The following is a 27,273-nucleotide window of genomic DNA, read 5'->3' on the forward strand; positions in this document are numbered from 1 at the left end:
TATGTACAGGCTTCAACTGATTGGTGTGCAGGCTTGTGTTGATTAGGTTAACGAGTTACAGGTAAAGATGTTTGGATAAAGATTAGTCACCGAGGATAAGGTGGTTCCATGCATTGGGTAAGTAAACACCTCCGTCTCTGTTGATTGAGGGCTTGTTCCGCTTGATTGCAATGGCTTCTAGGAGCTTCCGTTTTTTAAGTCACTGGCGTTCCTAACTAATGTCCTGGTGTTGTCCCAAACAATCTTGTGATTGCGGTTGTGCATGATGCGTTCACATACGGCAGACTTCTGATCCAAATTTTGAACTGATGTTTTGTGCTCTTTTAACCTGATAGTCAGTGGTCGACCAGTTTCACCAATATATGTCTCTTTACAACTACATTGGATCTGGTAGATCAGTGTAGCTAAGTCTGAATGGAGTGGATACGTCATAGATGTCGAAACATCTGAACAACAGACATCCTTCCATAAGAAACATGAAGGTACAAACAGCTGCGGTTCTAACAACCTACATACAATATACAACGATATATACAAGGTATAAATACATAGTGTATACCAATAAACGTACAAGTAACAAAGTATTGTAAAGAGGTATTAAACAATGCAGACCATCGTAATACTGATACCATGTCGTATTTTCTTCCTTGAAAACTACACTGGATTAAGCACACACACAAAAACAATGCTAACACTTTTATCGAATAAATATTTTGTGTTAGATTTTGCTTTAGTTCAGATATAGATATAGACACATTGTTAGGAATTGGCGCTGACATCGTTTTCCTCAAAATCAGAGGACACTGGACGGCTTTTGACTCTACTCGAGGCGGATGTTTACTTTCCTCAGTCTTTTACATGTCAACAATGACCTACTTGACGTAGTTCCGACCTATGTTACACGCAACATGCGCAGTTGTCCACAGATGATATCTTGTGAGTTTTCAGTGCACGTTTTGTCCACAGTCTCAAGCATAAGACAACAATCTCGTTGTAAATAAGGCTATGTCAAAGAAACATTCAGTTATCCAGAATCTTCATTTATTAGTCACGTGATCAAAGTGGGTCCAGTATTGGGACGTATACCAGGGTCCAACTCATTACTCATCTGGTCCGTGTATCCGTGATACCCGTCCTACACGTCGGAGCCCTAATTCCAGCTATACCACGGCAGGGGACAACAGAACTTGGGTTCACGCATTGTACACGTGTGGTAAATCGAACCTGGGTCTTTGGCTATACGATCGAACGCTTTAGAAGCTGGGATTTCCCATCGCCACCCTAAATGAATAATAAGTGAATATTTTATACAGGCAATGCTTTGGGATTGTTACACCTGGAGAACAATGTCTGTGATATGTAATTTCCTAATGCATGTACTAAAGTTTGGAAATATTGTGCCTTGTAAATATGTTTCGTTACAAAAAACGTTTTTATCATTTCAAATGGCATTTCATATGCTTTTTGTGTAGTTTGATATAGACATCTGTTGACGCTGCATTTTCTTTCAGAAAGTACATGTGCACCTCCTCAGCGATAACTCCTTTCCACAAAGGGGGTTTCAGTTTCACTTTCTCATATATCCGTGACTGTGTATTAATTCATTAGAAACCTCGACCTGTTGTCACATGTACATGATATATACAAGGGAACGTAAACATAGATGCATACCCCGGAAGTTACGTCAACAGTGCAGAAAATTCCAGGTCCGGGTAGGTATGTCTCTCGCCTCTCATTTTGTCTTCCACGTGTTACTTACAGTACGACATTTCAGGGTCAAAACATGCATGTGCGTGTAAGGGTGCTGCCACTGGTACTTCTACGCCAGCTTATGGGATGTACATCTTATAAAGTATTCTTGACAGGACGTACTTCATAAACATAGTGATATCACTTAGCTGTCATGTCATGTTACACAGAAACCCTTCGGTTGTGCCGACGTTTGTGATACATTTTACAGGCAAGGTTTGGACAGATTTGGCCAGCATGACATTGTAATGACAGTGTGAGACACAAGCTTGTACCTTTACGTTTGTGTATGCGATATGGATCTTATTAATTAGTGTTGGCTGGCAGAAACGCATTCATACGTTATGTTTACGACGAGGCTTAGCGATGATCAGAGACGCAGTAATGTTTACTGTTATGTTGTACATAGAAATCGCTGGACTGTGTCGCCGTGTGTAACAGACCTTGAAAGTAGAGATATTTCCTGCATGACATCATGCTGACTGTATTCAGGAGACACAGGTGGAAAGAGCTGACATGTGTAGTACTGGGCCTAGACTTGTAAAGCTCTTCTTAACGCTCAGATAGTCTTCAGTGCTTTACATTAACTTACGACTATCTTAACGCTATTTTAAGAGCATCAAAAATCTAGTCCCTGGATTTTGACAAGGCTGTCGCAAGAGAGCTTTCTGATAACCACCATCTTGTCCCCAGATTCATGTCCTTCTGGAAAGACGGGTGATCCGCAAGTATAGAGGATATCCTGTTGAGAAGTAAATCAAGTTAAAGGTTTGGCATAACAGTTTTCAAAATATTTTCAGCGATTGCCTTAATTGGAAACAATTGAAATATTATGTTAACTATTTTGAAACATTCAGGAATATAATAAAGTTGTTCAATACTTGTTCAATCTATGAAAATATTCATTGCCTGGTTATAGATTTTTCAAAAACGCTCTGATTAGTATTTTTGATATTAACATTCGTTGTCTTTTCTAGCTGTAAATTCACTACTCCATGAATCATATCTAAAATAAACTTCAAAACTTTGCCATTGAAATTAAATCGAAAACTGGGCCTATTTCTTAATGCTAACTTCTTGTTAGAATAAATTTCCCTTGGTTTCTTAAGAGAATGAATGAGTTTAGTTTTACGATGCACTCAGCAATGTACCAGCTATATGGCGGCGGTCTGTAAATAATCGAGACTCGCAAATCAGGGAGTCTGACCACCCGATACAATTAGTCACCTCTCACCCTACCATAGTCGCCCTTTTCAGTATTCAGCTGTACTCAACCACTCGTCTGTGTGTTTTCGCTGTTCCTGGCCATCATCAGTCTTAGTATGATGCAGCCCTTATGGCATCTTTGTCATTGAGGTCCATAACAGGCATGAACCTTGCTTTGTCGACACTGTTTCCATGAATCCACGAAAGAGGCATAAACTTTTGTAATCTTATCCTTGGAGTCTGACAAACTGTACACGGGTCTTCACTTTCCACCTTCAGTGTGAGATCTGCTATTGACAGTTGCTGCTTCACAATATTCATCTTGACTGTCATGATTCAGGCTCTTGTTTGAAAGTATCAGTAAGCTGGCCTCTTCTTTCAAACTTTCATTGGATGGGCTCTTTTGGCACTGCTCCGGTTGAAAGGAGTATTGTCTTTCTCTTCAATGAGTAACTGTATCCTGCATGAGACTCTTGTGCTTGGTAAGCTGTTTCTGTGTTGTGGTGTCTGAACGTAAACGTTCTGACAGTATGGCTTTGGCCTGGTTGACAAGTTCAGGTACCTCTTCAGGAGACACCTAATAAACTATCTTGAAAGGCACATGTTTCAAGCTGAGGTAACTGAAACGCTCAGATAAAGCGTTTTTGACAGGCTGTTTGCTTCCCCACTGGACATTTCATAACCATCCAACAGTTTGGCTTTTTCTTGTTCTGTCGTGTTTGCACATGAGCGATATTTTTGCCATGCTGTTTTACCCAGGTCAACCCTGCTCAATCCTTTTGGCAAGATTGACATAACGTCATCATGGAGCAGTCATATCAAGACTTCGGCTAAGAAAGTGTGCAACAAGAGATGCTTTGAAAGAACCAAATAATGGGAGTCAGGGCCTCCATCTGTCAACAAAACTTCAGTTGGTTTGAGGGAATTATCAGACAATGTTTTTGGAAACTCCATATGTCTCAAAGCTGTGGATGCATCAAAGAGATTGTCCTTGACAGAAACAAACACTTGCCCTCTGTAAATGCTTCCATCAGTATGTTCTATAACATCACGCACCAGAAGTACAGAAGGGATTAACTTGAATCTGAGAAAGGCATGATCAAGAGCCACTGGTGTCTTTCCTTTGAACATCACTACCCGCTTAACTCTGTCACGAGAAGCCAGTGGAGAATCTGGTGCTCTGACACGTACTCCGTGTCCGTCATCCATGCAGTACAACAGAACATCTTCCTGGTGTAAGACTGCAAATTCCTTTTAACATTTCAAGAATGTCATGCAATTATGACTCTCAGCAAAACTCTTGTAGATACTTCTTGACTGAACTTGATGTTAATACTACTATTGTAGTGGTGGTGGGGACCTTGGATCTTTCAGCCAGAACTGAAATCTGATCCATGTTTCTGAGGGAATGTCCACAGATGCCTTCATTTCTTTTCACTTTCTGCATCAAATCTCGTATCGAAACACCAACAGGCAAGTTTCCATGAATGATGTCTCTTCTGTCATCTGCTACAAGGGAACACAACATGTAAAAGTGTTTCAAAGGCATCCCAGAGAAGTTCATCCATCCTTGGTACTGTAACATTATTCTTACGAATCAATCACATGTTAAGCTGCGGATCATCAGACAGCAAAGACTGGTTCATTCCTGCGTCAACAGCTTTCTCAGCCTGAAATCTTGGCCAACTGACATGCTGCTATGATATTCAATCTTCATACTTCTTGTATGATATATAGAGGTTTGCTTTGCTATTGCGTTGCACTGTATAAGATGTATAGAAACTGTAAGCGTGCACAGATGTATACATATATACATATAGAGTGTATACTTGCATTTATATGTAAGCTACTATCAGCGGCACGTATGCATATCTCAGGCTTACCTTACGTCAGACGTGAAGCACTACACTAGATTTAGGGGCACCTTCCATTTACACGACATGCACAAGCAAGGCTTAGTCACGGTGTAGCTAGGCCTGGCGTGACGGTTCTACGGCTTGGCGTAAGCGTGCTATAATTAGAACCAAAGAACTTGGCGGCATTCCTTGACCGATCCATGATGGCCGACATATACAGTGTATACATGACATGCGTGTGTATGTAAGTTGAGATTCGTGAGAGGCGTTAGAAGTTGGTGAATATATGAGACTAGTATTCGGGGCTACGTCTTGTCCCTTCTTCAGGTGATAAAAGGGGCAAGACGTAGCCCTTAAACGTCGTGTTATACACTATAGACAAAGCTGTCCTCCATATACTGGTCCGATATATCAGGTGATAAAAGGGGCAAGACGTAGCCCTTAAACGTCGTGTTATACACTATAGACAAAGCTGTCCTCCATATACTGGTCCGATATATCAGGTGATAAAAGGGGCAAGACGTAGCCATGAAACGTCGTGTTATACACTATAGACAAATCTGTCCTCCATATACTGGTCCGATATGTCAGGTGATAAAAGGGGCAAGACATAGGCCTTAAACGTCTTGTTATACACTATAGACAAAGCTGTCCTCCATATACTGGTCCGATATATCAGGTGATAAAAGGGGCAAGACGTAGGCCTTAAACGTCGTGTTATACACTATAGACAAAGCTGTCCTCCATATACTGGTCCGATATATCAGGTGATAAATGGGGCAAGACGTAGCCCTTAAACGTCGTGTTATACACTATAGACAAAGCTGTCCTCCATATACTGGTCCGATATATCAGGTGATAAATGGGGCAAGACGTAGGCCTTAAACGTCGTGTTATACACTATAGACAAAGCTGTCCTCCATATACTGGTCCGATATATCAGGTGATAAATGGGGCAAGACGTAGCCATGAAACGTCGTGTTATACACTATAGACAAAGCTGTCCTCCATATACTGGTCCGATATATCAGGTGATAAAAGGGGCAAGACGTAGCCATGAAACGTCGTGTTATACACTATAGACAAAGCTGTCCTCCATATACTGGTCCGATATATCAGGTGATAAAAGGGGCAAGACGTAGCCCTTAAACATCGTGTTATACACTATAGACAAAGCTGTCCTCCATATACTGGTCCGATATATCAGGTGATAAAAGGGGCAAGACGTAGCCCTTAAACATCGTGTTATACACTATAGACAAAGCTGTCCTCCATATACTGGTCCGATATATCAGGTGATAAAAGGGGCAAGACGTAGCCCTTAAACGTCGTGTTATACACTATAGACAAAGCTGTCCTCCATATACTGGTCCGATATATCAGGTGATAAAAGGGGCAAGACGTAGCCCTTAAACGTCGTGTTATACACTATAGACAAAGCTGTCCTCCATATACTGGTCCGATATATCAGGTGATAAAAGAGGCAAGACGTAGCCCTTAAACATCGTGTTATACACTATAGACAAAGCTGTCCTCCATATACTGGTCCGATATATCAGGTGATAAAAGGGGCAAGACGTAGCCCTTAAACGTCGTGTTATACACTATAGACAAAGCTGTCCTCCATATACTGGTCCGATATATCAGGTGATAAAAGGGGCAAGACGTAGCCCTTAAACATCGTGTTATACACTATAGACAAAGCTGTCCTCCATATACTGGTCCGATATATCAGGTGATAAAAGGGGCAAGACGTAGGCCTTAAACGTCGTGTTATACACTATAGACAAAGCTGTCCTCCATATACTGGTCCGATATATCAGGTGATAAAAGGGGCAAGACGTAGGCCTTAAACGTCGTGTTATACACTATAGACAAAGCTGTCCTCCATATACTGGTCCGATATATCAGGTGATAAAAGGGGCAAGACGTAGGCCTTAAACGTCGTGTTATACACTATAGACAAAGCTGTCCTCCATATACTGGTCCGATATATCAGGTGATAAAAGGGGCAAGACGTAGGCCTTAAACGTCGTGTTATACACTATAGACAAAGCTGTCCTCCATATACTGGTCCGATATATCAGGTGATAAAAGGGGCAAGACGTAGCCCTTAAACGTCGTGTTATACACTATAGACAAAGCCGTCCACCATATACTGGTCCGATATATCAGGTGATAAAAGGGGCAAGACGTAGGCCTTAAACGTCGTGTTATACACTATAGGCAAAGCTGTCCTCCATATACTGGTCTCATATATCATGGTGCTGCAAGTGGCACTTCTACGCTTGCTTATGGGATGTGAATCTTGTAAAGTGGCCTTGGTAGTGGCATAGCTTTGTTGGTAGGTGTTACTCACGCCTCTCACTTTGTACAATACATATACGGTAGACGTTGTCTCATTGGGACTGAAAAAACTACCCGGTTTAGACAAAGTGTTGGATTGTAGAGCTGATGGTAAATGTACAAGGTACGGATGGGACTGAGATTTTAAGCTGGTGTTGACAACTTTCCGGATTGGACACATACCACTTTTGACAGCTTCCACTGCATTACTGTTCAATATTTCAGTTTCAAAGCATGCATGTACGTGTAAGGGTGCTGCCAGTGGTACACCTCTACGCTTGTTTATGGGATGATGAATTGGTGAAGTAGTCTGGGCTGGGCGTGGTTCATAAAAGTGGTGTTATAACTTCGATGTTATGCTATGTACTCTGAAAGCGCTCTTTGTACAAATATTTCCAGCATGACATCATATTGACTGCGTACAGGAGACAAATGTATGTAATGTATACAATAAGAATAAGGTAGCTTTACTACCTGAGTGCTTTGATGTTGAATGTACATGCATAAATGGGATCTCTCATTGGGGTGAACAGCGTGAGGGTTAAGCATTGTGTTCTCACGATCGAGGAGATGATATGTATAGAATGTGCATGGTGTTGAAACGATGTGTGTTGTGCAGTTCAGCAAGGATAAATACAAAGGGATACAGAGTATGACTTAGCATGTTTATTTACATCACGAAGTAATGGAAATTCTAAGAAGCTTCGCGAAAAGATGAACAGTACTTTATCTAGCGATAATATACATGTTTCGGATGACGTAACTATGTTGACGTCACTACTCCGTTCTCGTCTGCCCCCTCGGTTTTAAACTACGCTTGATTACCGATATATGTAGCTACCACGGACTCTCACTACAACTAGAAAAAGACAGATGTAGGAGGGGTCGTCTCGAAAGTAAAACCAGGACAGGTGTAGCAGACGATGGTTGGAGTCGGTCTTGGGGATAGAGATATCAGCTAATATATCATAATCTGTGAGGGGAATTAAAGTGTGGAAGAACGTGGCATATATGTCTAGTCGTATCGATCGTATGCTACCTATGTTTTACTGGACATTTAAAACATTGTTTTTCTGTGGGTATCAGGTATCATACTCTTTTACATATCTCAACATAAACGTTATGAAAGAAAGACACTTAAGATATTAATTTATGAACACTATCCAATATGGCGGAATGCGCACTTCGGCGTTCCTATAAATGTATTTTCGAAAACATGACATCCGATTCTGGGTTCATCGACTACGTTTCAGAATTATCATTACTTTTTATATGAAAATGTAATATCAGTGATCATTAAGATGCTGTTTGTGAAATTCAATAGTCCTAGTAATTATCCGATTTCATATTTCAAAACATACAGCGAATAAGGCTTAAATCGCGACATTTACAATGAAGGTTATTTTAGCCCCATCCCGCCAGCTCCCACGACCAATTAACACAAACACCAAACCTCAGTCCACAAAACCTGACTCCAAATCAAACGAGCAGACGACAACATAAAACAAATCCTGGAATCCATGATCACCCACCCCTCAATCCGCCATAGCCGGCCACACCCAAGATAACCCTGACAATGACATCCAATGGAGTAACGTCGATATTCTGAAAATCAACCGAGCAGACGACAAGATAAAACAAATCCTTGAATCCATGATCACCCACCCCTCAACCCCACCATGAAACGAGACAAAGGCTAGTTCATCTCCCCAGCCTATCACCCCTCAATCAAAGATCACTGCCGGTAATCCACCCACGGCTTCCACGATTTCCTTTGCATATTATAATCACAACTGCATCCTTCAACCTACCTACTATTATCTCACTGTACATCAAACTCACATCACATCACAATCCATCACTCTGTACATCAGCCCAATCTGCTCAGATCACTTCCAGATACCCAGTGTGCATCAGCCTTCGTAATTGTATATACTCCGCAAGCAGCAATGTATGTATCACATGCTTGATAACGGCGTAAGTACATACGCCGAAACGTCGTACTCATCAGAGTAAAATAGAACTTCGTTTTCCTTCATCCTTGCAACTTCTAAAATGCCTCTAAAAAATAGGCAGGTTTTAGCATTACAAGCCCCTGTTGTTTTATATATTTGTCGACATCGGAAAAAGACGACATAGGTATGTTGATTAACAGGCATCTCCAGTTTCCATGAATTGTACAAAAGGTTAGAATCTAACACTGTTTCTGAAGTACATGTTGGTATTATGGTATTCTTCACTCAGCATGTCAGGTTCTTATGTAAGTAAGAAACAAACAGTACTTTCAAAGAAAAAGACCCGTGAAGATCCGGGGTAGAATAGATCTTCAGCGTCCTGTGCATGTCACAAAAGTTAACTATACTTGTTGTAAGAGACGACTAACGGGATCGGGTGGTCAGGCACGCGGACTTGGTTGACACATCTCACTGGTTCCCCGTTGAGCAGATCGATGTTCCTGTTGTTGATCACTGGACTGGTTGGTCCTGATTCGATTATTTGCAGACCACTGGAGTGTTGCTGATGGCGGCGTAAAACTAAACTCACTCAGACACTCAAAAAATATAAACCGTATATCCTACATGGACGGATATGATACGAAAAAGAATACACGTAAATGATCCAATCAATCACATGAAAGAATGTCTGAACGATACGCAAATTGTACTTTATGATGGTGAAAGTGTAATCGTTGGTATACGGCAACTGTGTATACTCCTGTACAATACTAATGTGTGACATGTCTACCGATGGATTTTGCGAGGCCCTTTTCTTTGATTCAGGGATCGCTTGTACATAAATATGGGGTTGAAGCAACTCAGGATGATAGTGACAATCTGTGTATTGTCATATGTTTATATCGTTTTCATTGCCAGAGAAGAAACCAGTAATGCCGATAATTATCGTTTCCTTTCTGCGTGATTTTGTGTCAGTCATGGATTCTCGCTGCACATACACTTTGACAACTTCATATAAGCATGTCACATTACACAGTGTTTAAAACTACCTAAATTCCACGTAGGCAGCCGGACTGGTAAGTTTACAAAATTACCAGTCCGGACAAAAGCCTGCCTGTCCGGTTTTCAACAAGAAACTAAGAGTGCACATGTTTCGATTGGGTATCGCAACAAGAACTGTCCAATCGAAAGTAGTTCAACATAATTTTCAGACTAAATGCACCTTAACACAAGTTGACGACAAAAGAACCTGTCTGATAATATGAAATACTTACTGATAGGGATAATAATAGACCCGTTTTGAAATTTCACAGTGCGAGAAAATAGACCGTTCCGCACAGTAGCGCAGACGGAAATTGTAAACGCTGAATCATTCTTATATTGTATCTGTTTTCAATTTGCCTTTTTCACAACGATACTGTCCCATGCGTATTCTGATTGACTGTAGCGTGTTACGAATAGACGAATGCTCTCTTTTGCGCTCAGTGTTCGTTTTAACATCCAATATCTTTCGTCTCATTTCACTCATAGGGGGCATAACAGTGATCAGTCGTCATTTAACAGCTAATGTACCCCTGTTTGTGAGAAGAATGGAGAAGATAGGAACACAATACTGTGGCGGTTGATACTGATGAAGAAGTCTTCTTGTTATGTGATAAGACACATAGTGTAAGGGTATTACAGACCAATAGATATCATATTGGGAAAGCGGGCAATAAGGTATGTCCACATATTTGCAGATGTGGAAGGTTTAACAGCTATTTTACGTTTCTCTGCTCGTAGTCAGGAATGTATGCAGAAATATATTACTTCCAATCAAAATATGATCACATCATGTTAAACTCGTGAAGATCTGGAATGGAATTGGTTTCAAGTAACCCATATTTGTTGAAGGAAGCGACATGTGGGGCCAAGTGGTCAGTTGGTTCGTTGGTTGGTAGATGCTTGTTATCGTATGCCAGCTGTCTAGACTAATGACCATGATACCAATCACAGGATTGTCTGGTTCAGACTCAATTACTAGTATTTATTGAGAGGCATTACACTAAGCTAGAAAAATCGAAATGTGTTAAATATCCAGCCCCAGCAAAACACATCCTGATGAACTGGGTAGTTCTATTATAATCACTGATTTACTTATCAGACGACAGCAGTGGCAATATTTTGATTTTTTATCTTCGTTTATAGAGTTTCTCTGAGCATCTGAAGATGGACGGCATTCGTGTGGATGTTGCAGTTATTGGCGCTGGTATCAGTGGTGAGGAAACTGTGTTGAAATTGCATATAGGACTCTCTGTTAGGGAGATAGTTTACGAGGTTTACTCTCTTACGACAATTACACAAATTACAAGCTGAAGGCATCTTAGCAGATGCTGTTAGCAGGAGTCCTTAACGTTTATTCACAAACATTAACACGAATTCTTTCACCATGATCATTGACGATTTCTCCATTCACCAGGTTGTAACATAATTCTGTTGAGCAGCACCTGCTGTTAATGATTCCTCATATTGCAAACTGTGGTAAACTTGATATCATATGTTTAGTGGACCCTGTGTATCCAAGTTAACAGTTTTCCTGCTCATGTGAATTCTTATTGTCTTTCTTAAAGGACTGAGTGCTGCCTGTTTACTCAAGAAGAGTGGATTAAGTGTTGCTGTCCTCGAAGCCCGGGACCGTGTCGGAGGACGGTCCTACACAGTCAAGGTACAGGCACGGGTCTGGCTTAGTCTAGTCCCATCAGCTCCCTATCAAAGTCATTGTTAGTTGTAATTGTCTTCATTCTTCTGTGCCTCCTTCAACTCTGAAATGAACTCCAGATCACTCAACACATTGAAGTCAATTTACCCGAATATGCACACACAAGAACAGGTCATCTTTGTTTAGTTATTATCCTTCAACATTTCCTGGAAGGTAGTGTGCACGATGACAGCAATATCTCAAAAATAGCAACATGTGCGATGAAGTATTTTGAAAGGTATTTTACAGCACCTTAACACCAGAGCAGAGAGACAGCAAATGGTACGTTACAGATGGAACAGACACAAGAGCATGTGGCTAGGGCCATGGCATGGTGCAAACCCACCATCGGAAGACTGGTCACACGTCTACGACAGACTGACAGTACTGTCGATAGGTCAAAGAGTGCTAGGCTGAAGGTCTCTATACCCAATACGAAGACCAGTATTTACGAGTGTTGCGTTTGGGGAACCGATACACCACGTTGACACCATCCAGTCAGCAGACAGTCGGACCAGACGACTCCGCATTCATAGTCTGTATACCGATCGACCTTCCAAGGGCATGACGTTGGCGTGTCAACATCAACATGCCAGACTGGGATGAACCAGCGCTGTGCCACACCGGCAGCAGTGAAACTGGCGAAGAGTGAACTTTGGTGACGAAAGCAAGTTCCAGCTCTTCAAGATCTGTCCCTATCTGAACACCTTTGGGAATAACTAGGACGTCTTGAACTTTTGACGAGGAACGCTTTGGCTGCTGCTCTGCTGAAGGAGTGGCGTCGGATCCCTAATGAAGATGTCAGACGACTCAGCTACTCAGTTCGACGTCGGGGTCGGACCTGCATCAGTGCTAAAGGTGGCCACACCTGTCATTGAACAAAATGTGCTGCCCAGAAAGTTGTGAAAATCCCAGTCGACTCTGCATTGGTGATCGAACATTGGACAATGCACCCCAGTGTCATTAATGTGATCTTAGATCACGAGCGGCCTAGTTTTTGTTCTCGTTGTCATCAAGTACTGAATGATTGATTTTGCAATATAGCATTTAATGTTACCGTATTTAGCTTTAGTCTTTTCTCAGACCAGCAAAATATTTGCTAGCGTTTCTTTTGGACATTAGTTTATTATTAAGTCGTTAACATACGGGCTACCTGGATGTTGCCGTAGGTTATCCACCACTTGTTTTACTGACCGTAATTTCAGAAACCATTGCAATGATGTTATTAACATTGCCAACAAGAAGATACGTTTGTGTGTTTTGTCTATGTGTCGATTAATTACTTTTCATTATAGGTGAAACTCGGGCTTACCTTTTAATCAGGATATATTTTCTATCTGTGATCAATGTTTTGTTGAAGTGGATTGTTTAATTGTAGGACCCAACTCACGGCTGGGTGGATGTGGGCGCGGCCTACGTTGGACCCACCCAGAACAGAGTGTACAGACTCATCAAGGAACTTGGACTACAAGTATACAATGTCAATGAGGATTACAAGACTATCCTGTATACTCATGTTAGTGACATATCTTGAACCCATTTGTTGGCATTAATTATGACTTGTATTTTTACGTCCTAAGTCAGCGAGTCTGACAACCCTTAGTGAGGCTGAAGACAACATCTTATAAATGACAACGATTATTAAGATATTCTCAACATTTCTAGTCTTTTAGGATTTAACGTTTCAATGACCGTAAGAAGAAAACATATCACCTTGACTTTTGCAAAGAGCAAACCAATATTGTGGACATAACGTAAATTTTGAATTTTCTTGAATTAGATACACTGTAAGGAACTGATTTAATGGACAGTCACAAAGATACTACTTCCATGCTTGTGTCATGTGATGTCTGAATATTTTCAGGGTTCCTGGTCAGCCTTTAAGGGAAGAATGCCAAGTCTGAGAAATCCTTTCAGCTACCTTGATTATAATAATGCAATGAGAACCATTGACAAGATGGCTAAACAGGTGCACTGCAACGCAATTGCTTGATGATTTATGATCTATTTTTTACAATTGCCTTCTCAAGAAAAAACGATTGACAAAACCAATACTTCTACTGTTTGGCTACCTTTCCATCTCAAAGTATATCTACATAATATATTTCGAAACCTCTGAATATTCAGAATATTTTGAACTGATGTCCAAATCTTCACAAAGAAGTACCTGAGTACTGCAGCAGTTTTGGTCATTTCATGGAAGACATTCTACTGAGAGTTACCTGCCATTGCATTCCCATTCTCATACTCCTGAGGAGAAGTAATTTTGGGAAAAGTAGCATTCACACAATATCTTACATTGTCAATGTACATTGTCTTTTCCAAGCAGTTAATATTTGAGGTGTGTGGAGAACGAGTCGGGTGTGCATCTCATTCTTCTCTAATTCTTCTCTCAGTCAACTGGATGCAGAATTCACAATGCTTCTGAGAATGTTCTTAGTTTTTCACTTAAATTTCCTTAAGAAGGCTTAAGTTTAAGAAACAATCTTAGTTTCTCTCTTAACGCAAACTGCGAAAACATCTTAGCCAAAAAACGGTTACTACAACTTCGAAATTTTGTAAGAAGAAATCATGAGCACCAGGGGATCATATGTACCAGTATTATCGGTGCGCGAATGACGTTTCGTTTCCATGACCCGCCATATTGGATAACTAAGAATTTCAGTTGTTTCTTGTCACCCTTTGAAGATCTATGAACATGAACCAGGTGACAATGGAATGAACATAGTAGTGTGCTGGTTGCAGGTGCCCGTCGAAGCTCCCTGGAAGGCAGCCAAGGCGAAGGAGTGGGACTCAATCACTGTACAGGAGTTCATCGACTCTATTTGCTGGACCAGGTATTATATAACTAGTGTGATAGTGTAAGAGGTGTGACGCCATAACGGTTTACAGTTCTGACGTCACAGTATGAATACCACTGTCACAATAGTATCAGACCTTGCTTGACTCATGGAAAGCAGAGAGTCATCACTCTGTAGGCAGATTTTATCAATTTGTTTTGGAGAACAATAAACAGGCTAGCTATTCTCGAAACGTTCGTATCCCTACGAACGTCTTAAGCCCATTCTTAACACATTGGCTACGGTCAAAGTTAAGAATTCTTAGGGCCTCGAACGTTTCGAGAATAAGGGCTCAGAATACTAAAGTGGCTTCCGTAAAATACCACTTTGATTATACCCGTGAAAGTTTTAGTATCAAACTCGCTTTCGCTAATTTGACACCAAATCATTAACTCGTACAATAAATATGACATTATACAGAAGGCCGTGTAGGATCTTCTATATGCCTCTCATCCTGATGGTGGTTACAATTAGCATTTAGAAAGAGTAAAAATCACTGTTAGAACTAGAGACTGACTTCTTTTTAAAAAGACGATGTTTGCTCTTGCACCTTCTGTTATATTTCAGGGAAGTGAGAGGAATACTCAAGATATTCATCAACGCTATTTTTACATCCGAGGACCATCAGCTGTCCCTTCTATACTTCCTCCAATATATCCACGGTGGTCATGGTTTCAACAGGATATCTCTCATCACTAACGGAGCACAGGTAGAATGTTAATTTCAGTCTGAACTCCACCCACAATGACCTCAATGTCAGTATGATGTAGGTTGAATGTTAGTATCAGTCAGCCCTTAACTCACAGTGACCTAAATGCCAGCATGTTGTCTCTCATCAGTGATGGAACACAGATAGCCTGATACTCTCAGTCTGTACTCCATCCATACAATGGATACAATGTGGATACAGTAGAAACAGGCTGTCCCTAATCAATGATGTACCACGCAATGAATTTTAGTCAAATTATCGTGAACTATGCAAGATCTGTCGTGCTTACCCCTTGTTTATGTCTTCCAAGGAGAAGAAGATCGTTGGTGGGACCCAGCAGCTGTCTGCGGGGATGAGTGACTGGCTCGGTGCTGATGTTCATCTCAACTCCCCAGTCACCAGCGTCACACAGGATGGTGCAGGAGCAATTGTCCAAACCGTTGATGGGAAAGTCGTCAAGGTCGGTAATTCACACTTGCCACACTGGTGTTATCTTTCTGCATCATGCTCCCTGGATCAATGGTTGAAGCATAAAGCTCTGTAAACCTGACTATTGGTATAAGATGCATCGGAAACACTCACATAAACTGCTTGAGAAATGGTGATAAGGGTACAATGACAAGGAAATGGGCAAAAAATGTCACTGTAACTGCATATCACCGATAGTGATACAAAACCTATCAAAACTGAAATACAGTAGAACCCTAATGTCTCGAACACGGTTGTGTCGAACACATGTCTCAGTCGTTGCCAAATTTCCTTCACTGTACCATTACTCTATGCTGATGGATGTATCGAACATATCGACGTTGAACTGTTCCCTTGGTCCCAACGTGTTCGACACAACTTGCTTGCACTGTTATTATAAAATACCAAACTGTCTCGGGTGACTTAAGGAGTGTTTTCTCTTCCCCTCAGTGTAAATACGTGATCAGCGCCATGCCACTGCCGCTGATATCCAGAGTGCACTTCACTCCTCCGCTACCTGGTCTCAAGGCCCAGTTGATTCAGCGAGTCCCCATGGGCTCCATCATCAAGACAAACATGTTCTACAGCACCCCATTCTGGAGAGAGCTTGGTGAGCACATGTCACGATATATGGAACTGATAGCTGGTCTGCTGTTATTGATGACTTTACAGATCCACGTGGAAGAGCTAAATATCTACATGGCATAGCAATGTTTCATCACTCGTATTTTGATACACATTTAACATGCAATGGAGTGTTTCCAATTAGTTATGTTACGAGTACAAATGTATATGCCACAACATTGCTGCATTTATTTTTAATGATGCATAATGATACAGATCTAAGGGACAAATGAGGTTTTCGTCAATGGTAATGTTACAAATCTAAATGACACATCAATACTACATTTCTAGTGATATACAACGTTACAGATCAAAGTGGCACAATATCGTCTCATCACTAGTGATGTTTGATTTACAGATCTGAGTGGAATGGCTTCGAGTGATACAGGGCCATCTGCTGCATGCTTTGATGACACAAAACCAGACGGTTCCCATGCTTCGATCATGGCCTTCATCCTGGCTGACAAGTGTCGTAGCCTGAGTCAACTTACAAAGGAAGAGAGGTGGGTCAATGTTATGTCAGTCATCTCTATCAAAATAGCCTGCAAATAGAAGGGTCTGCTCCAGGAGAACCACCAGTTTATAACATGGTCAGCATCCATGTCCATCAGTGTGCCATGTCAAATTGTACAATATGTTCGCCGAACTACTACTACTACTACTACTACTACGACTACGACTACGACTACGACTACTACTAGAAACTACACAGGTTGTTAAATCCAATGTTCAAACACTTCTGTGGAGGATGAACATTGTGATATTGGGATAATCATCACACGTAAATGATTATATACATGAACAGCATGTAGTTTGTCTTTTAATCTAAAACCTTCTAGCGGTTGTTTACAGTGTATGTAATGGTTTCTTCAGACATGAGACAGTCTGTTTTGTAGTTGCTGGAATAGTATTTCAGTATATACTGGACAAAAATAGTTAGGGATATTTGTAAACTTTGAAATTTTGAATGATGGTGTATTTATTCATTAGCATACCGATAAAATATTAGCCATAAAAGTACTATTATCCCTAAATGATTTTGTCCAGTATATTTTATCATGATAACATTGTTATACATCGTTTCAGAAAACAGAAATTGTGCCAGCAATTTGCAGAACTATTCAAAAGCAAGAAGTTTTTGGAGGTAATGAGTTTGATGTTTGTGAATAGTTTCAGTGAGATATGCAATATCTAGTCATGTTATTTATGCTCTTTAATGTTTCATGGGTACATTCTAGAAAAGAGAAGAATATATTTGGTTCATGCAATTTGACATCAGTCATCTTTAGACTTTTCTTACTGCTCAAAACAATACTTCTTCAGCCTGTGGGATATGTGGAGAAGAACTGGATGGATGATGAATATTCTGGGGAGTGCTACTCGGTCACACTTCCTCCTGGAGTACTGACAGAGTATGGAAGGTAAGCTGTACCACGTTACACTGGTTCCAGAATTCTGGGTGCAGACGGATGGGGTGGGGGTTGGGGTGGTGGTGTGGGGTGGGGCATGACATAGTCACATGTCACTCCAGAGTACTAACACAGTGTGGGAAGAAAGTGAAATGATATTACACTTGATAACATATTACACCATCCTCTTGCACAATATGGGCGGACGTGAATCAGACTTGTAACACTGTTTCAGTATTCAGGTGGTGCTTTGTCGTTGATGCTACGGACGGGTTGAAGTGTGGATTGTATTCGTTGTGAGATAATGCTGTTTCAGCTTGCACAGAAGTGCTTCCTTCACAAAGCGACTACTTCATTGCCCCTCCCAAGGGAGTGGACGCGTATCAAAATGTGGTAGGCAGCTTCATGTTTGCACTTCCCTTGAGTGCTTGTATAGAATGGAACGTACGGGCTTAATGCAGTATGCAGTATTCAAGTCTACAACGACATTAGGTACCTGTCATCATGCCTTGCTCTGATATAAACCCATTGACTGTTGAGTCTGATCATACGAGTGTACATTGCTTTGTCATGCCAACTAAAGATGATTGTCAGAATCATTACTGTTATTTCAGTGGAGACATATGTTATGCGTATGAAGAAATGTTTTCTTCAGGGAGATCAGGAAGCCACACCACCGTGTGTATTTTGCTGGAACAGAAACAGCTACAGAATGGTTGGGATACATGGAGGGAGCAATCCAGGCTGGGGAGAGAGCAGCCAGAGAGGTGGGTGAGACATGTTGATAGGGAGTGGCACTGGTGTAGAAATGGGTGACACCTGCGTTGACACGGGTGACACTAGTGAAGACATGAGAGCTACTGGTGTAGACATGGGTTACACAGGTGTAGACATGGGGGTTACTGGGTGTAGACATCGCGGCAAATGGTAGACATGGGTGACACTGGTGCAGACAGGGAGGTCACTGGTGTAGCTGTGGTGACCACCGGTGTAGACATGGGTGTCACTGGTGTAGATGTGGTGACCACTGGTGTAGACATGGGTGTCACTGGTATAGATGTGGTGACCACTGGTGTAGACATGGGTGACACAAGTGAAGACATGGAGCAACATGGGTTACACAGGTGCACACAGAGGGGTCACTCGTGTAGACTTTGGGTGACACTGGTGTAGAGATGCAGGTCACTGATGTAGACAGTGGGTGTCAGTGATGTAGACATTCAGGTCACTGGTGTAGACTTGGGTGACACTGATGTAGACATAGGGGTCACTGTTGTAGATGTACGTGGTGACCACTGGTGTAGACATGGGTGACACTGGTGTAGAGATGGTGACCACTGGTGTAGACTTAGGAGACACTGGTGTAGACATGGTTGACACTGGTGTAGACATGGGTGTCATTAGTGTAGACTTGGGGTGACACTGATGTAGACATGAGGGTTACTGGTGTAGACATGGGTGACACTGGTGTAAACATGCAGGTCACTGGTGTAGATATGGGTGACACTAGTGTAGACATGAAGGTCACTGGTGTAGACGTGGGTGACACTGATGTAGACATAGGGGTCACTGTTGTAGATGTACGTGGTGACCACTGGTGTAGACATGGGTGACACTGGTGTAGAGATGGTGACCACTGGTGTAGACTTAGGAGACACTGGTGTAGACATGGTTGACACTGGTGTAGACATGGGTGTCATTAGTGTAGACTTGGGGTGACACTGATGTAGACATGAAGGTTACTGGTGTAGACATGGGTGACACTGGTGTAGACATGAAGGTCACTGGTGTAGATATGGGTGACACTAGTGTAGACATGAAGGTCACTGGTGTAGACATGGGTGACACTGATGTAGACATGAGGGTTACTGGTGTAGACATGGGTGACACTGGTGTAGACATGCAGGTCACTGGTGTAGACATGGGTGACACTAGTGTAGACATGAAGGTCACTGGTGTAGACATGGGTGACACTGATGTAGACATGAGGGTTGCTGGTGTAGACGTGGGTGACACTGGCGTAGACATGAGGGTCACTTGTGTAGACATGGGTGTCATTAGTGTAGACTTGGGGTGACACTGATGTAGACATGAGGGTTACTGGTGTAGACATGGGTGACACTGGTGTAAACATGCAGGTCACTGATGTAGACATGGGTGACACTAGTGTAGACATGAAGGTCACTGGTGTAGACTTGGGTGACACTGGTGTAGACATGGGTGACACTGATGTAGACATGAGGGTTACTGGTGTAGACGTGGGTGACACTGGCGTAGACATGAGGGTCACTTGTGTAGACATGGGGTGACAGTGATGTAGACATGAGGGTCACAGGTAAAGGGAAAGGTCAAAGAATCAGAGATTATAGGTACAGACACAAGGTGGGAGGTCACACGTGTAGCCATGAAGTGGGAGATCACAGGTGTTGCCGTGGACTGGGAGATCACAGGTGTAATCATGGAGCGGGATGGTAACGGGAGTAGAAATGGAGCGGGGGATCACAAGTGTAGACATGTAGTGGGAGAGTAACGGGTGTAGACTTAGAGTGTGGAGGGAGGGGAGTAGAGATCACAGGTGTAGACATTGAGTGGGGAATCACATGTGCAGGTGTAGACATCGGGAGGGGGTCACAGGTGTGGACAGGAGTAGGGTCACAGGTGTACACATGGTGTGGGAGATCACAAGTGTAGACATTGGGCGGGGGATCATAGGTAAGGACATGGACTGGGAGATAACAGGTGTACACGTGAGATGGGAGATCACAGCTGTAGACATGGAGTGGATGGATGGGCGAGGGGGAATTACAGGTGTAGACATGTCGTGGGAGCTTACGGATGTATGGGTGATCCCTGTTTAGTGAATCAATCGTGCTCACAATATCCTTGTGTAAATTCAACTTCAGGGATGATAACAGTACATCCACATTCATTTTAACGGATTACTTGAAGAAACAGTTTGTTATGTGCAGGTGTTGTTTGCTGAGGGAAAGATACAAAAATCAGAGATTATGCAAGATGAACCAGAATCAGAGGACTACCCTGCCAGGCCCCTCACAACTTCATGGATGGAACGGAACATGCCGTCTGTGACTACCGTGGTTGTCAGCGTAGTGCTGGCTGGCTGGGTTGCTCTAGTGGCAGTCATTCTCCACATGCTGGGGTACTGATATCTTTGTTTAAATCCACACCAAGCAAACAGTCTAGCTATATGCCAGTGAAAGGCAATCCAGTGATTGACATGTTGACATTAACTGTTCTCTTGAGACAAAATGACATCTGTGATGGAGGTCGGTTCTAAGCATGATAAACCTAGTGGACAGACCTTTGTGTGTGATAGGGTTTCCTGGTGACACGCAATCAATCAGCAAATGTTGGGTTCGGGTTATTAATCTGCTTATGCTGTAATAGTCTACCCACACACCCTTAAAACTAATATTATTGAAGAAATGTTTTCATTGATCCTTGTTTAACGCATCAAAGTGCTTTCATTTATTTATCAATATCCTTTCCATCACCTGTTAAGACTAAAAGTGGAAATATTTTCTTAACAATTACCAATAAATACATGTTTTTAAATGTTCAGAGGATTTTCATAAGCGTTTAAGTATTGTATTGTTGTTTTGGCATTTGTTTGAAGCAGGGTGTTTGTAATCAGATGGATCTTGCATTTGCCTAATGTAATCACTTAACATGTCCCTAAGCATTTATGTATTTTATTGTAATTAATCAGCTATATAATTTGTTTACTTTGAATGTTTTGTGAACATTAACATATAGCTACTTTATATTAACGTGACAGTTTTGATTGAATATTCACTAAGTATAACAGTATACATAACATTATGTTAATGGACATTTCTGATGCACCTTTTCCTCGCACATGTGCATGCTCTGTAGATATATGAGACATAGTCACTGTACATCTTTGAAGTGGTCACACAAACCTTCATGAGACATAGTCACTGTACATCTTTGAAGTGGTCACACAAATCTTCATGAGACATAGTCACTGTACATCTTTGAAGTGGTCACACAAATATTCATATAATTAAGATGTCATTTGTGTGAATTCACATGACTTCAGTATATTCATAGCTGAAAATGTCTTACAAAATCCACAAGAGATGCTCGAGAGTACATCCGTGAACAGAAAAGTTGAGTGTTCATTGCCCGCTTCCAGCTAAGGGGAAATAATCACACAATAGCTGTACAATAATGATTCAGCTATATTTCTGATGCATAGAACACTCTGGTTTTGAACAAAATTTCAAATCTATCTACCTTTGTTCTATTTCCCAAAATGTTCTTTCTTTTGTTTTGTTTTGTTAATTTCTTTAGAGGTAGCACAACTATATAGATGATCAACTTCTTTATTCTAACAACTTCGACGTTTCGGTTCTGACACCGTTTTCAAACATGAAAACTTTGCTGGTCCATATAAAGAACTTGATCATCCAAATAGTTGTGTCATATCTACACTGGCAACTACTAATATGCGACTCCAGCAAAACGGTTAATTTCTTTTTTTTTATATTTTGGTTATATTCCACATGTATGTGCACAGTTGTAAGGAACTTGACAGGTTTCAAAACATTGTTGTTCTAAACTTCCAGATCAAGTTCCATTAGCTTGAGAAATGACATACACATGACATTTGATTGGTGCAGTAGTGCTCTAACAGGTTTTTCAGCCGCTTATTAACGGGATGGCCTGAAAGTCGGGCCAAGAAAAGTCGGCTCACTACTTGTTTAGCAAGCAAATCAGCAATCTCAGACCAAAATTCCCCACTCATCGAATCAAGTTCGACGAATTCGAAGTCCTGTCAACCAAAAACCAGGACAAAAAGGAAACTGCTGGACGCCATCGATATCCGCCGCCACAAACCTTTGATGAATAGAGACCAAGGATACTACATAGCATCGGCATATGAAGAACTATTCAAAACATTGATTATCTAAGCATTGTGTCTATTTGTTGTTACTACTTAATCCCACTCGTCATTGGAATCATCACTGGTGCTCTTTGTTGTTTTTGTTCCCTACTGGCCTCTTCCAATTATGCACCACTTGTTTATTCTATCACGTGCTGTTATCAATATTAATCCGCTGTTTGTTACAACATGCCATGTATGTGATTCATCTCACAATTTGGTTGTATTCACATTTAGCTTTGCATCAATGTAAGAAACTACAACGAAACGTCTCTCAACGTAATAAACAAGAAGCTGTAATCCACAAAGCTGTACGTTTCATTTTTGAGACAAGTCGGACCGGGCCACCGGGTAATACAAAAAATGGACTGTAGAATATTCAAACGAAATCTGCACATTTGGGAAGATACACTTACTGGCTTCACAAAAGCATGGTTTTATTGAAAATGTGTAGTTAACAATGACATTGGGATTCCTAATGAACCTTTACGGTCTCATATTTTTAAGATATTGTTGTTAAAGAGAGGTTGATATTGACGAGTCTTAGTGGTCAAATATGACATGATTATGTACATTAAAAGAAAACACAATTTTATAACATGTTATGAAGGATCAAACAAAGCATACATTCACACACACAAAAACTGTCATGAATTTTATACCACACAAGCTGTTTGGGGAATTGGCTCGCTTGGCAAGAGGTATGACTATACCAACCCAAACACAACACAACACATGAGTAAAACAAACAAGGAGTTTAATACACAACAGTCACAGTATGACTTTTACATGATAATTCAATAGTACTATGTGGCAATTATATTTATTAATCAGCGTGCAAAGAAGATAAACATCATACACAGATTCGTTATACACACTATATTAATCACGTAATCACATGTATTAATCAATATGTCATTGTTGAATACTCTACACATCAAGCCAGAGGGCGTTTATACAATCTACATAGTACATAGTTACAAAACGGCATAGTGTTCACAGCGTAATATAATAGATAAAATATGTCACATACAACCTAACAGGCGTTCGTGCAGTACGGACAGCACAGTGCTGATAACGCAATGTTCGACGCACTTTATACAATCCAAAATAGCCACAAAACAATGTAAAGTTAAACATTATCAAATACGGAGTAGTTGAGAAATACATTTAACGACGCCACGTTTCACATATACCTAACGGTTGTGGCAAGGGTCGGAACATAAAGCATCATCAATAGATTACAGTTATTTCAGAATATCAGTGGTAACGATTTGTCAAAGTAGGAGAAAGGAAAGTTTCTCACCTGAGTAAAACAAACAATTTTGTTTAATACTCAGCAGTCACAAAATGATGCCATCCCTGTTTTATACCTATTCCAATTATCATTTCTAATCCCATTTACTGATAAAACTGACGATATACTTGTTGCTGTGAATTTCAGTTGCTATATCTTAATCCCATTGCCTAATTCGACTGACGATAAGGTGCCTACTGCACAGTTAAGTTACTTTATTGATGAGTTGATGAGTGAAGTTCACACTGAATTCGATTAGCCTATCTCTATCTGCTGACCATACAAAATACTGGTCTCGGACGTTCGTTTGACAGTGTGACCCATGGCCAACTGACGATTGTGAAACGTGGTCAATTAGTCTGTGATATTTCTATATTTCATTAGCACACACTGCCATCAAATCTTCAGAAACACTGTGCGTTTTCTCCATGTTAATATATGCATATGCGCATATTTACTAGTACACACGAAAAACAAAATGGTATTATATCATAAGTCATGTACCTAAATACCACTTCATAAGTAAACTAAAAGTGAAGCCATTTTCTCTCTCCGTTCCCAACGACTGCCGGAAAAAAATCCTTTGGAACCAAAATCACCAACATAGCCCCAATTGCTTAGTCTCTCTTCAGTCCGACTTGGCCCGTCATGTTAAACACACTATAAACTTGACACGTTTCTAGAAATGTGTCGAGATAACTAGATTGGTATTATATCTCCCTGCACATCACTTCACAGAGTCTCACACTAAACACACTATAAACTCGACACGTTTCTAGAAATGTGTCGAGATAACTAGATTGGTATTATATCTCCCTGCACATCACTTCACAGAGTCTCACACTAAACACACTATAAACTCGACACGTTTCTAGAAATGTGTCGAGATAACTAGATTGGTATTATATCTCCCTGCACATCACTTCACAGAGTCTCACACTAAACACACTATAAACTCGACACGTTTCTAGAAATGTGTCGAGATAACTAGATTGGTATTATATCTCCCTGCACATCACTTCACAGAGTCTCACACTAAACACACTATAAACTCGACACGTTTCTAGAAATGTGTCGAGATAACTAGATTGGTATTATATCTCCCTGCACATCACTTCACAGAGTCTCACACTAAACACACTATAAACTCGACACGTTTCTAGAAATGTGTCGAGATAACTAGATTGGTATTATATCTCCCTGCACATCACTTCACAGAGTCTCACACTAAACACACTATAAACTCGACACGTTTCTAGAAATGTGTCGAGATAACTAGATTGGTATTATATCTCCCTGCACATCACTTCACAGAGTCTCACACTAAACACACTATAAACTCGACACGTTTCTAGAAATGTGTCGAGATAACTAGATTGGTATTATATCTCCCTGCACATCACTTCACAGAGTCTCACACTAAACACACTATAAACTCGACACGTTTCTAGAAATGTGTCGAGATAACTAGATTGGTATTATATCTCCCTGCACATCACTTCACAGAGTCTCAAAGTGTAGTATCTGAAGCAAAAGCGTCGCGTAAAGTGAGGCCGTCTTTTCCATACATTCTCAACATATATACATTATCACAAAAGCCCGATCCGCCTTGGCTCGGGCTCTCAAAACAACCTGAATGCCTAACATGTATCCTCTTTAGGGTTTAAATCCACATATTAGTATCATATTTACCTACATATCACATTGCAAGGATTCATTTTGTCCTGCGTCATGCGTAAATTATGTTAACAAATGACGCAAATATTTTCATTAGCATGCGTGTCTGGGACGCACGTGAAATTCTTACAAGGAAAAAGAGAACACGACTGTATCAGTGAAGACTTCACATTTGCAAGAAACATTGCTAGACAGGATTGTTTACCTTTTCAGTTCAAAACTATTTTTGATAGGCAATGTAATATATGCATGGATTAAGATTACAGAGAATATTTATCTCGTAAACAAAACCGGAAATAGCTACCAGCTGTAGACACGTATCTGGGCGATCTTACCCAACAACATAACGAATGGCAAATGCACAGGTTATCAAGTGCCTTTGTTGAGAATGTATGGAAAAGACAGCCTCGCTTTGAACAACGTTTTTGCTTCAAATACTACACTTTGAAACTCTATGAAGTGATATGTAGGTAGATATAATACTAATCTAGTTATCTGGACACTTTTCAAGAAACACGTGTCAGGTATATATTGTTCCGTTTATAGACCCAGAACAATACAAGACTCAATAAAATCAAAATAATTATCCATAGAAAATGTTTGAGGCCAGAGAGAGTTTCTTCACAGTAGGCTATGGTGATCTCCTCACTTTGAGGCAAATCCCCAAACATACTGGAAAAAAAAACAGCTCACCAATACGTTTGTCCTAGTGAATCCGGCATTTGTTGTCATGATAAAGAACGTCTGTATGTCGACGTCCGACATGGAATAAGCTGCAAGAGGGTGACGATGCAGGACATTAGATATTCGAAGTACTGCCCTGGATGACAATGCAGTGTCCACGAGAATCAAAGTACACGCCTGCAAATCTCAAACAGATTTCAATATAACCAAACGGCATCGTCTCCTTGCCTAGACCATTCTTGCCTTCACTGCATGCATGTGTATTATGTTGCGAGGCTTTTAACATCATTATCATTAAGGCACCTTGTCAGTAACAGTCAAGTTCCAGAAACAAACTGCTGTTTCGGCTCCGAAGTCCCAACCATTGTGATGCAATTCAAATTATACCTTGGATGATAAACCAGTGACAAAATGAGCGGTTCATACGAAGTGATAATACAAATAATCGCAAACTACTCTTTGTGCACATCTCGATTATAAAGAGGTGCAGTTACAATACAACACAGCGCATGTAAATCTGGGTGTAAACAAACTCTTGGATTCGAAGAAGTACGTATGATCTAATGACTCCATGCCCCCGGCGAATTCCGGAAGTCTGCTTTTTTCGCTTTGAAAACAATGGTTTCCTATAGATTCTTCAACAACAATAATGTTTCAAATCCTCCTGTTTTGTATATGATTGTCCATTTCTACTCATCTCATCTCAGGGCTGAGGTGTAAACGCTTATTCTTTTTTAAAAATATACTGGACAAAATAAGTTGTCCATATTTTTATTTTTATGACTG

The 27,273-nt window shown here is 40.9% G+C and overlaps 1 protein-coding gene across 3 annotated transcripts; it reads left to right on the forward strand.

Annotated features, from left to right (window-relative positions):
* The first annotated feature begins 1,682 nt into the window (after positions 1–1,682).
* Positions 1,683–23,137, forward strand: LOC137281580 (amine oxidase [flavin-containing] B-like). Of its 3 annotated transcripts, none has more exons than XM_067812905.1 (14): positions 1,683–1,716; positions 11,300–11,369; positions 11,722–11,816; positions 13,228–13,365; positions 13,714–13,818; positions 14,595–14,686; positions 15,257–15,398; positions 15,709–15,858; positions 16,317–16,476; positions 16,849–16,993; positions 17,577–17,634; positions 17,814–17,911; positions 18,555–18,666; positions 20,869–23,137. In XM_067812905.1, exons 2-14 carry the CDS (start codon positions 11,321–11,323, stop codon positions 21,064–21,066), a joined length of 1,542 nt encoding a protein of 513 aa, XP_067669006.1. In that variant the 5' UTR covers positions 1,683–1,716; positions 11,300–11,320; the 3' UTR covers positions 21,067–23,137. The 3 variants fall into 3 exon arrangements, with proteins under 3 accessions (XP_067669006.1, XP_067669005.1, XP_067669007.1); XM_067812904.1 differs by lacking the exon at positions 1,683–1,716 and adding an exon at positions 2,441–2,517; XM_067812906.1 differs by lacking the exon at positions 1,683–1,716 and adding an exon at positions 10,788–10,831.
* The last annotated feature ends 4,136 nt before the right edge of the window (positions 23,138–27,273 follow it).

Source organism: Haliotis asinina, chromosome 4, assembly GCF_037392515.1.
Source record: "Haliotis asinina isolate JCU_RB_2024 chromosome 4, JCU_Hal_asi_v2, whole genome shotgun sequence".
NCBI classification, from domain to species: domain Eukaryota; kingdom Metazoa; phylum Mollusca; class Gastropoda; order Lepetellida; family Haliotidae; genus Haliotis; species Haliotis asinina.